This window comes from Cucurbita maxima, unplaced genomic scaffold (genome assembly GCF_002738345.1).
Source record: "Cucurbita maxima cultivar Rimu unplaced genomic scaffold, Cmax_1.0 Cma_Scf00001, whole genome shotgun sequence".
Taxonomy (NCBI): Eukaryota; Viridiplantae; Streptophyta; class Magnoliopsida; order Cucurbitales; family Cucurbitaceae; genus Cucurbita; species Cucurbita maxima.
Genome location: NW_019272017.1, coordinates 8,788,571 through 8,801,102, shown reverse-complemented (window position 1 = coordinate 8,801,102; position 12,532 = coordinate 8,788,571). Strand labels below are relative to the sequence as shown.

Here is a 12,532-nt window from a genome sequence, read left to right as displayed (position 1 = left end):
ATAAAGGGAGTTTTGTTTCCAGTCTCCATTACAAACACTCAAACCTTTCCTTTTTTTTATGTCAAAATCATTTTAACATCGAGAAGAGTGAGTCCACCTTGGTTTGGTTGGTTAATTCACTGGAAGATCATCCGTTTGTAAGTGGAAATAGTATCTTCATACTGGTATGAGATCTTTTAGTGAAACCCAAAGCAAAGCATGAGAGCTTAGACATTATCAGACGTGATTCCTAACATTTCATACTAGTCTCTGTTAACTCTTCTAATTCTGTAAAGTTTTTCTCTTTCTCGGTTCCCTATATGTTCTCTATGTCACCCATTTCAAATCTCTCTATTTTTTTTAATAAATTTATATGAAATGGAATATTAATAAATTCAAGATGTATAGAAGCCGTAAAAACTGGTGCAAAATTTGATGCTTTAATTACATGTCACGGAATGGTCCTAAACGGCGTCGTTTATGGGAGGCCCAATTTTCTAAAATGGGAACACGCGCGTTTGGCCATTTGAGCAGCGTGCCCATGCAGGCTCATGCGTACTAGCTACGTTTTTGTTTTTGGGATCATTATATTTTTCAATTTCGATGCTTAAAAATAATATTATTTCCATTCTGATTTAATTAAAATTTGTAAATTATTTCATCTCCTTTTCGATCATAAATATCATAATTATTCGGATGGCCCATCAAAAATACACAAATTAGATAAATATAATTTTAAGAAATAAAAAGAAAAACTAAACCAATCCATAAGTTTAGCCCCTCAATTTTCATATTAAAAAATAGAGTAAATATATTGAATAAATTTATAAGTGGGAATATTAACTTCATTGGAATGAGGTCTTTTAGGGAAGCCTAAAGCAAAGTCACGAGAGCTTATATGTATTTGTCTAACCTCTTCCAAATCTACCCTCTAAAATTAAATTCAATTTAAAATTAAACTCAATAAATTTAAATTAGATATCTTTAGGTATTATTATAATTAATATTTATGATAGACAGAATTTAAAATTCAACAATATAATAAATATTACAGACATGCACACGAGGGTAATGTAAATAAAATGGACAGGCAACTTCCCAACGGTATTGAACATTGAAAGCAGGGTCACTTTCGTAATCTACTACAAAATCATGTACACACGTAAACATAATTTAAGATTAAATCCAACGTAGGAAATTAAAGAGACTGTCTTTTCTGGAAATTTTTAATTTATTTTTTAAAAATACATTATGTTAAATCTTATTGTCAATTTTATTATTAAATCTCGTCTATTTATTTCAATATTTGGAGAGATTTAAATCTAAATAATTTTCCATTAATTATGAGAAAATATGCCAAATTGGATCAATCTTTTAATTACCAATTATTTTAATTTTCCTGAATTAGCTTTTTTTTAATTACACATTTTCTCTACTCAAAATTCAAATATGGTGAAGAAAAAGCCCTGGACCATCCTATAATCTACGTGCTACTCCTCTCTTTTTCTTTTCTTTTTCTACAAGATAATAATTTAACATTTTATTTATAAATTGAAAAATGTCGATGGTAAGACACCCTTTAAAAAACGACGAAAAAAATACACAAGAAAAAGCTCTTGAAACGTGTTTTTGTTTTTGAAATGTCGAGCCAAATTAATAAATATTTAACGTTTTCATTATTAAGTTGAAAATTGATGATATTTTGAAGTAGTTTGAAACTAGTTTGGTTCCCAACCAAGTTAAGAACATATTCGTAAATTAAAATAAAATAAAAAAAAAACGCTTAAAGTAGTGGGAAACACATGCAATTTTGAAAAGCTGGTTAAAACTTGAAAAGAGAAGTAAATATTTTTGTAGTTGCTTTAATATAAAGTTTTTACATATTCATAACATTTTCGTACATTTAAATTATAAAAAAACTAATAAATCAAGTGTAATATATATTTATTTATATAATTATGTTTTATTATTAATAATAAGAATAAAATAATTTAATTGATTAATATTGATAAACGGATGGGCGCAAGCTGGTTGGGGTGGGGACGGATGGATACAGCTTTGAGGTTGGGACTCTTAAATTTGGCGTACCCTTTGGACTTCTAGGGTGATGCGGCCAATTATGACACTCCACCTTTTTTCTCTCTTTTTTCTTAATAAAAATATTATTTATTTATTTAACTACACAAAGTTCTTTTTCTGAATTTATTATGTGGGTTAAGGCTACAACAGAGGACCCCAACAAATTTAATAATGCTACCTATACTTAATATTTCATTAATTAATACTTTTCAACTTTTTTTAAAAATTCAAAAATAATGTTACTATTAAGGAAGGTTAAAGACTATAATTAATACTTTTTACAATTGTAAAAAAAAGTTAAAAAAAAAAAAAGTTTGTTCCGTAGTTTTTTAAAAAGTTTAAAGTTTTAAAGGTATTAATGAAACAATTTTCAAAGTTAAAAAGAGATTTTTGAAATTTTTGTAACGTTGAAGGATTTTTTTGAAACAAAGTGTTAATAGGTGAATGTTTTTATTAATTTAGTCTAAATTTAACTATATTAGATGGAGAAGAAACGAGGTTACAAGAAATCGAATAGTTTGATACCATGTTAGATCAGAAACGGATGATCATGAATATGATTATATCACTACTTTTAGTCGTTTTTGTTATATTATATGGTACCCAAAAGGGTTTATAAAAGGAGGGTTTGTTCTTGATTGTATGATTAGAGAGAAAGCAAAGCAAAAGAAAGACATGGAAATTATAAATTAGAGTGTAATTAATTAGTATTTAGAGTTGAGTAATGATTGTTATGTGAAGTTAAAGGCAGTTTAATATAGTGTTAATTACGAAGCAATTGGCAGATGAATTTCATAATTATTAAACTTAATTGAAAACGTGCATGGATGTACGTATACGCATGCAGGACAATTTTATGAAAATGCATTCATTCATTCCAAACCCAATAATTTTTCTTCCTCTCTTCTTCACATTTCTCATTCCCTTTTAGTTTCTATCCCAACAAAAGCTGGGGCTCACCAAGTAAGTACCTGAACAAGCATGTGGATATCAATGTGCTTTTCATAATCACACCGACTCTAATACCATTTGTAACAGCTCAAATCCACTGTTAGCTACTCTTGAAATGTTTCTACACCCTTATAAGAAATGCTCCGTTCCCTTTTCCAACAGATGTGAGATCTCATAGTTTTAGTTTGCTAGGTTATCTCTTACCTGCTCATTGACTTATATGAGCTGATTTTCAACTTTTCTAAGCATCTCATCGCTTACTACACCGTTTCGAGAGACTCGCCTCTCGGTGCTGCTAAACCTATAGGGATTGGATTTGATTCATTGAAGTATGAGAAAAGAAAGAAATGATAGTGTGAATTAAGAAGGCAAAACAAAATGATTAAATTTAGGTTTGGAAAGAAGAGAAGAATTAAACCAAGCTCATCCTGGAGGGCTTTAATAATTTACTTGTCCAAGTGTGTGTTTAAGAAGAAACATTCCATTTACATAGATGTAATCATATTGTCTCCCCATTCAACTCCATCTTCCCCCAAGAAAAAGTAAAACAAAAAAACATTCTTAATCTTAGTGTACCAAAACACAGAATTGGCATAGACCCAGTTGCAATAATAGCTTAAACAACACTTTTATAACAAATGTTTCGTTCTTTTGTCCAACGGCACCTTTATAAGAAATATTTTGTTATCTTTTTCAACCAACGTGGAATCTCACATTCCACTCCTTTGTGGGCTCGGCTGGCACACTGCTTAGTGTCAGACTTTCATATCCTTATAAGGAATATTTCGTTTCCTTGTTCTACTAATGTAGGAGGTCAGGAAAACTTTAGAATATAAATATTTAATAATGTGTGGAATGACATGATATGATTGCAAAAGCAAAGCTTTAATTCCTTTGACCTAAACATATGAAATATAAAAGGAAGAGGGCTAGTTTTTTTTAGTCAGCTATCTGCTTTTCTTGGGGCTTTCCTCTAAAACTCTTCAAAAAGCACACTTCTTTCATCCACTTTTGTGAATAATTATCTGATCCCACTTTGAAAAAGGCAATGTTTGGGCACTTTCAACTCCTTAACAATACAATCAATGTATAATTCCACACAGAGGAGGATGTTGAATAGTAAATAGTACTGAAACGACGTTGTTTATCATCGTTCTTGTTTTAGACATTTGATTCTCTCCTCGATTCATTCATAATAGTGTCGCAATCAATGGGGGGTTTGCTTTGATTTGCTTTATGGGCATCTGACAATTTTTACTACAAAAATATTGGTATTCACAGAACCAAAACAAAAGGGATTATAAAAGTATGAAACGATCATGTTTGGAGCAATGATTTTGTCCAATTGGCCTACCTTTTTAAAAAAGCCTCCAAATATAATCTATGTTTTTTTTATATTGGGAAATGGCCATTAATTCTAGTGCCCATTTGCACCCTAAACCCATGATTTATTTATTTATTTATTTTTTTTTTTTGATTGCTTAAATTATATATTTTACCTACTCTTTGGCATGCTTAAAGGAGTGACTATGGGCCATATTCTTTAAAGCTTAAACGGCGTCGTTTTCATATCATCATCATCATGATGCTGCTTGAGCAATGAACAGTTTGATTGCAGCTTCTTGCCATTGCTTGTACTGGGGACAACAACACACCTATGGATCTTCAGTCATCATATTCATATGCTTTGTTTAATTTACATTTATGTTATTTTTGTTGCATAAAGACGCTGAGCGGAGTTAAGAAAGAAAGAAGTTTGTCATATTCAGCATAAATTTATTTTTTTAAATATAACAAATATAAATGCACGAGAGTACCAAGATTTGAACCTTTAATCTTACCAGAAAGATACATGGTTCGTGTGAACATCTAAATTTTTCAAATTTTTCACATGGGTAACTAACTATATAGATATATGAAATGTTTTTTTTAATGTATTAAAATATTGATTTTCATTTGGTTTGATTGGGTTTGATTCGATTTCATTGGAGTGGGTATCTTTATTGGGCCGAAAGAGCAATTTGCGGGCCTAGCTCTTTAGAGAAAGTGAAGGAAGGGTTGGTAATGGGCCAGGCCCAATTACCATTTCTCAAGATTGAATCGGTTGGTTTTCCAACTCTTTTGATGTTATTTGACTTACAATTAAAACTCAACCTCAGCCACTTGTTCGTGTGGTCGGTAATGTTTTGATAATCGACGTAAATCCAATCCTTTCGAGACCCATTAGAATAATTTGTTTCAAACTACATTAGCCAATCAAGTCCCAGAACAGCGTTAGGAGATTTCTGACTAATGGAATTACTCATATTCACTCAAGAAATCGTAGAATCATTAACTTCCATAAGTAACAAAACAAAAGGAATGCTCGTGATTATACAATATAATTACCCATGATACTGATCTTGGCACACTCACGACAAGTCTTGAGGAAAATCTAAACCTTATTTTCATTTTTTGTTTGGTTTTGTGGCTTCGTCAGATCTTAGGTGAGGTTTGTCCTTGTTAACCAAACACAACTAGTATAAAATCCAAGATTGTTTGGGCACACACGTTGCCTGTGCGTGCATGTTCAATCATCTATGACCCGACCAACTTGCCTCTACACTAAGTCAAGTCATTTGACTTGACATTACCTCTACTTGAGGCCAAGGTCTTTCGACGCTATGTCGCATCTCATTTCTCATCTTGGTTCCCAATTAACATGACCCACATGTCATGACATCATTCCAAGTCACGGGATGCCAACCATCACAACTCACTTGGTCGTGCTATTGAGAATGAACCTTCCAATATTCATGACATATCATTTACGAAATTTAGTGGGTAAATGATCGAACCTCCGACATATGGGCTGGAGGCCCAATGTTAGCACTTAAACATTGTTCTTGAAAAATTCATTTCAAAGGAAGTCACGGATACATTCATTTCTCAACACTCACCCTCATTGTGATATACCCATGTGCCCTCACCCTCACTATGATACACCCATGTGCTATAGGGTAGCTCGCTCTTAAGCCGTTGCTTAAGTCATATGGCCTAGGAATAGTGGAGTATTCAATTAACACCAAATTGGTGAGATTTCATCATTCATATAAACGGATTTAACTCTAGAGCCGCATGCTGCAACTCATGTCAAAACCTCAACTTCTAAGGTTATGGTCTAGGGTCCTACCCGATCCTTTTCGAACCCATCTTCGATTCAATTTTAACCTTCACATGGCCAAATGAGCACCACTTGAGAGGCAAGTCTCGTTCTCTTGAACCTTGTGTATGCCCGTTCTGGCTTGAATAGATGATTCACTCTTCTCCATGGTCACATAAGCACCACTTAATTCTCCATGGTCACGTAAGCACCACTTGAGAGTCACCCCTGCAGTCGTATCGACATTGCATAGGCTTCAAAACTGGATCTTATTTTATCCTTGGAGTAAATACGTGAGAATATTTGAGAGGGCCACATGACCCAAGACGACAGCGTTTAATCCCTTGAGCTAGTACGTGGTATGATTCTTTCACGTGCTGTCGGGAGTGAGATTACGATGCATCGGACTGGGAGGGCGGAGGTGCGTGATTTGGCTGCCGGCGAATTTATATTTAGTTATTATTATTTATTTATTTATTTATTCTAAATTGAAATATTTAACTAAATGTTTTTTTAACGTATTTCCAAGTTTATTTGAAATTCTTCCTCCACGACCATGACATTTTTGTCATTTTCTTAAATTTAAAATTTAAGAAAATATATAAATTATTCTAATCAAATCAAAGTTTTATTTCAATTATTCTTATTTAATTAAACTTCACAAGTTGAATAAGATTTTTTTAAATTTTAAAAAAATGAACTAAACACTAAATTGAAAATTCCCGGCCAACTAATCAAATATAATTATTGTGAAAATTATCCATATTTAAACATAAAATAAATAAATCCACAAAAATAGAAAGAAAAATAAAACGTTCATCTAAAGTCGTACATCTATTTAATTTTGGTTTTTTTTATTAAAAAAAATCTGAAATTCGGTTAATAAAAAAAAAATGATCTGGATTATAATAATACGACAACCCGAATTATTTGAGACCAAAGGTCACATCGGACCGGCGGTCTTTTGGATTACTATAGCCCGAGAACCCGAATTATTTGAGACCAAAAGGTCACATCTCCCTTGGTCCGTTCCTCTTCCTAAGCACGACCTATGAAGTAGGAGGAAGGTACGGGGAAAATCACTTCAACAAAGAAGCCAAGTACAAGGAAGTCCCAGCCAAATGCTGCAGCTTAGAATCTTTTTTGACAAGCTTTTTAGCCATCTTCATGATGTGCACCCCGCCTTCCGACACCGTATCGGTACACGTGACGTAGAAGGTCGCCACCCCACTGAGGCTAGATTGAAGACTCGCCTTGTCGTTTTTCTCCAAACTCAGTAGGCTATTCTGCAGGTCATCAATGGCTGAGTCGTAGTTCTCTGTGCACACCCCTATGAAATCCGAATCCCCCAACTTCTCGCTCGATGTTTTCGCCCGTTTTGTTTCCGACAACAGTTGTTCGATCGTTGCCTTAATCGCCGGTCTAGGATCGCTCGACCCTTTCACGTACGACCGGCACAGCGACACGTCATCTGCTTTCTCGCAGATGTCGACTCCCTCAGCTTCGCCCTCCAATACCATAGCGGCGGCCACAAATACCAAAACCAACTGCTTTCCACCCATTGTAATTTAAATTTTGTTTTTTTATTTTTATTTTTAATTTTATTTTAGTCTTTTGGGAATATGGCGATGGTTTGGTTTTTATAAGTCGGTGCCTTCGTGGCTGTACACGACTCTTTAACAGTTTTCCTCACCCACCGGTTGTTTTGTTTGGCTTTCCTTGATTCTAGTGTGAGATTGAATGTTTCTTTACCTTTAAATTAAATTAATTTTTTCCAAAATAATTATATTGTAACTATATAAAATTATTTTCACAATTTCCAAAAAAAAAAAAAAAAAATTATGATTAACTAATACTATACTCTTTACAGAAAATAACTGCATTGCATTTTTAAATAATATTTTAAAATTAAAGATCACATATATTATTTAATGGGTATATATATTAGACATTTTAATGTAAATATATGTGTTTGAATATACAAGATAATTAATGTTACTGAGTTAAATGACTATGTGTTGCCTTCATAATTAATGTATGAAAAATAAATATGTATGTACACTAATTATATATTTGATATACTTTTATTATATCGTTTTATGGATGCTACATGCATAAAATGACAAGACTTCGGATATAAATGATATACACAGCTCCAACATTACTACAGTCAATTTTTTATTCTAAAGTAATAAAAAAAATGCATTTAAGTTTATCAGTAATATATCTATATTAATTCAAAATATAAGTTCAAATATTAGTGTAATTCATGTATAATTTGGAATATTATATTTAGTAGTATAAAAAATATATATCCATTAAAGAGCGAAAATTATATAACCATTACAGAGGGACTCTCGAATACATGAGAGAGTGCAGGGAGTCTCGAATACATGAGAGAGTGCAGGGAGTCTCTTCTCCTCACCCCCTTGGATGGGTCGAGTTTGAAAAGAAGCTAGTTCGAAATTGACTGCTTATTGAAAATGAACCCAATTGAAAAAAAAAAATTGACTAGACAGTCCATTATTTAATATTTGAAAAATTCGAATCGAATAAGAAAGGGCAAAGAATCGACACATAAAGATCAACGTTCCGTTATTCAATGTCTCTAGAAGGAGATGAAGCTCATAAAGATAGCAAGGTGTCAGGTCCAATGTGTACTACAATCAATAGCACATAGAAAGCCATGTGCACTTAAGATTGAACGGAAGCCCCACCTAGATTATCCAAGCACAAATTAACATGGTTAGATGGTTAGATGAGCACCCGAGCCTCCCATCCTTTCAAAATTCAGTCCAACTTTCTTTGGTCTTTTATTACAGGAGTGAATATATATATTTTATAGAATACAATCAAAATCATTAGATTATTATATGCGTAGTATACAAACAAAGTATTTATAATAAAATATCTAAATCCATTAAAGGTGACGTGGTAAAACAATAATTTCACCTTTTAATACATATAAGATTTATTTGAAACTAATTGTGAAATTTGATTCCACTGTCGCCTTCTATGATTATCACATTACGACAAGTCGGAATCATTTCAGACCAAAACGATACATCGGTCTGCCCAAACGCCCGTCCTCTTCCTAAGCACGGCCTACGAAGCGATGGAAAAATTATTTCAACAAAGAGGCCAAGTGCAAGCAATTGGCAGCCATATGTCGCAGCACAACGTCGATGCTCATGAGGTCTCCAACTTTCTTGGAGTCGCCGCTTTCCATCACCGCATCATCGCACGTGACGTAGTCCGTCAATGCTGCAGAGAGGCTGATTTTCAGGCTAGGCTTGTCGTTTATCGTCAAGTACTGAAGACTTTTCTCCAGGTCCGTAACGGCGTCGTCGTAGTTCTGTTTGCACACGTCTAGACACTTCATAACGCCCAGCTTCATGCTCGATTCTTTCGCTTGTTTTGTTTCCGACATCAGGTGTTCAATCGCTGCCTGCAACCCGGCTGCCGGCTCGGTGGCGCCTTTCACGGAAGACCGGCACAGCGACGCGTATTCCGATTTCTCACAGATGTCGGTCCCGTCAGCTTGCCCGGCGAGGACGGCGGCCGCGACAAAGAGCAAAACCATGTGTTTTTCAGCCATTCTTATTTAATAAAATAAATGACTTTGGGATTATTTATTTATTTATTTATTTATTTATTTGTTTGTTTTTCAACTTCTTCCTCAGGGTCTGTGTGAACTTGGCGTGTTTGGGTCCTTATATGCTCTTCAGTGCCTTCTTAACTGCCCAATAATAACGGCTAGTTTTGTGAGCCTTTCCTTGATTCTAGGGTTAGAATCGGTATTTCCGTAGCTTTAAATAGCAAATTGGCTCTATTTGAGGACTTCAATTTTTTTAAAAAAATTATTTATTCACAAGATTTTCTTTTAACAAATTTCAAGACGTGGCTCTTACATGTATTAGAAGTTTGGATGATAGAAGTCCAGATCGACTAATTTAGAGAGTAATCATGAATTTATAATTAAAAAATACTATTTACATTAGAGTGATATCTTTTGAAGAAGCCCAAAACAAAGTCATGAAAGCTATACTCAGAGTAGATAATATCATGTAATTGTAACAAAAAAAAATAATTAAAAAAAACAATTTGAATTTCAAATTTCCGGCACTGTGTACTTTAAAAAAGTATAATAATGCCACTGGGTCCACGTGGCTGATTCTGGTTGGGAATAGAAAATATTATTTTATTTAATAGGAGGGAAGGATTGACTTAGGCAACCTTTGAGCCAACCACGAAGTTGACTATGAATCTTAAGCCAGATTCATATAATATGAATAAACAAATAAATTGAATTTAAAAAGTGGTGCAGAATATTCTTGGATACTTGGGAGTGGTCCCACCTTCATGGTTGAATATTCTACAGTCCCAACTTTATTTCTTTCAATTAAATATCTTCGGTTGACCTTTGTATTAAAAATTCTCTAACCCAGTAGATAATCTACTGACCTCGATTATAAATATTAAATATTTTTAATAATTTTATCAATTAAATTTTTAGGTTAGTCGAATTGATAAAAGAATTGAATTTTTTTTATTTTCTAAAAATGTAACCGAACTAATAGCCCGAGCTAATTAAATTCTTGAATTACAATTTGTTTTGCAAATAAGGTAACTTTGTTTGGTGTCAATACCTTTTCTTTTTGGATAATCTGTGTGGGTATATTCCCGTTTTGTCGTATATGACAAGGACAGACTGGACTTTTCAATGTAAAGATCAGAATCTGAGGGTATATCCTGTGTGTTGACTTTTGTGTCCAAGGCCATCCGACCTCACATATCACATGGATACAACGGTCTTTTCACAACGAACTAAGGTTAATCTCCGACTTTGATGAATATCCTGTGGTGGGTATAGTTGTAATTTTAGGGAGAAATAGACCTTATTATTAAAAAATGGTGAGTTGGCATGGCTAGTTAGTATTGGGTGACCTCATGCATACGCATATATTCATCTTTTTGTATACAATCGTCTTCTTCATGTCTCTAAGTCGTTGTTTTTGTTTGGAGTAAAACCAATTTGCGTCCATAACTATGTCGGTATAAGGCTGAGATTTGGCCTATTCCACCATATTTTCCGGCTTCCAATCTTCCCCTTTTCGATCCCTCAAAGAGCCATCCCAAATTCCCTTTAAATAATTTCCCAAATTCCCAATTTTAAACAAAATTCAGCCGTGAATATGGAGGTTCAAGGCGGAGCACCGGCGGCTCAGCCCAGGAAGTTCTCTCTTCCGGTGGACTCCGAACACAAATCCACCAAATTCAATATATTCTCCGTCGCAGCTCCCCACATGCGAACGTTTCACCTGTCCTGGATTTCGTTCTGCGCTTGTTTCGTTTCCAGTTTTGCGGCAGCTCCTCTGCTTCCGGTGATCCGCGACAATCTCAATTTAACCGACACTGACATTGGGAACGCCGGAATCGCCTCCGTCTCCGGCGCTGTCTTCGCCCGTATCATGATGGGTTCCGCCTGCGATTTAGTCGGACCACGTCTCGCCTCTGCCTCACTCATCCTCATAACCTCGCCGGCAGTTTATTTAACCTCCATAGCTTCATCCCCTGCTTCGTTTTTCCTCGTTCGATTTTTCACTGGATTCTCTCTCGCCACATTCGTCTCGACTCAATTCTGGATGAGCTCAATGTTCTCCTCCACCGTCGTCGGCACCGCCAATGGCGTAGCCGGCGGTTGGGGGAACTTAGGCGGCGGCGCAACACAGCTGATTATGCCGTACGTGTTCGCCATCATCGAGCAAATCGGCGCAACGAAATTCACCGCGTGGAGAATCGCTTTCTTCATCCCAGCGATTTTCCAAACGCTTTCGGCCTTTGCGGTTCTGATGCTCGGCGAGGACACGCCGGACGGGAACTTCGGGGAGCTGCAGAAAACAGGGGAGAAGGCAAAAGACAAATTTTCAACGGTGGTGTACAATGGGGCGAAGAATTACAGGGGATGGATTTTGGCATTGACTTATGGGTACTGTTTTGGGGTGGAATTAACGATTGACAATATTATAGCGAATTATTTCTACGATAGGTTCAATTTGAACCTGCACACGGCAGGGATCATAGCGGCGAGCTTTGGGCTGGCTAACCTTTTTTCGAGGCCGTACGGTGGGATACTGTCGGACGTGGTGGCGAAGAGATACGGGATGAGGGGGAGGCTGTGGGCTTTGTGGTTGGTGCAGACATTGGGCGGAGTTTTCTGTGTGATTCTTGGGTTGGTTCAGTCTTTGAGTGTTTCCATTGCCATTATGATCATTTTCTCTCTCTTTGTTCAAGCTGCGTGTGGACTTACATTTGGTGTCGTTCCTTTCATCTCCAGAAGGTACATAATCCCAAACTTTTTTTTTTTTTTTTTTTTTTTTA

The 12,532-nt window shown here is 35.2% G+C and overlaps 3 protein-coding genes across 3 annotated transcripts in view; 1 reads left to right on the top strand and 2 right to left on the bottom strand.

Annotated features, from left to right (window-relative positions):
* Positions 1-7,230: 7,230 nt before the first annotated feature.
* LOC111487748 lies at positions 7,231-7,713 on the bottom strand. The gene has a single exon (XM_023135271.1). It carries the CDS (start codon positions 7,711-7,713, stop codon positions 7,231-7,233), a length of 483 nt encoding a protein of 160 aa, XP_022991039.1.
* A 1,387-nt stretch (positions 7,714-9,100) lies between these two features.
* Positions 9,101-9,775, bottom strand: LOC111485228 (pectinesterase 3-like). The gene has a single exon (XM_023132020.1). The coding sequence runs from the start codon at positions 9,747-9,749 to the stop codon at positions 9,276-9,278; it is 474 nt and encodes a 157-aa protein (XP_022987788.1). The 5' UTR covers positions 9,750-9,775; the 3' UTR covers positions 9,101-9,275.
* Positions 9,776-11,087: 1,312 nt separating this feature from the next.
* LOC111489712 (high affinity nitrate transporter 2.5) overlaps positions 11,088-12,532 on the top strand; it is a 2,773-nt gene continuing 1,328 nt past the window's right edge. Inside the window, exon 1 of the mRNA XM_023138052.1 lies at positions 11,088-12,491. Coding sequence (XP_022993820.1) covers positions 11,347-12,491 — 1,145 coding nt within the window. The 5' untranslated portion in view covers positions 11,088-11,346. The remainder of the gene's footprint in view (positions 12,492-12,532) is intronic.

Coding starts and splice junctions, on each gene's coding strand:
- LOC111487748 (XM_023135271.1), bottom strand. CDS start 7,713: ATGGGTGGAAAGCAGTTGGTTTTGGTATTTGTGGCCGCCGCTATGGTA.
- LOC111485228 (XM_023132020.1), bottom strand. CDS start 9,749: ATGGCTGAAAAACACATGGTTTTGCTCTTTGTCGCGGCCGCCGTCCTC.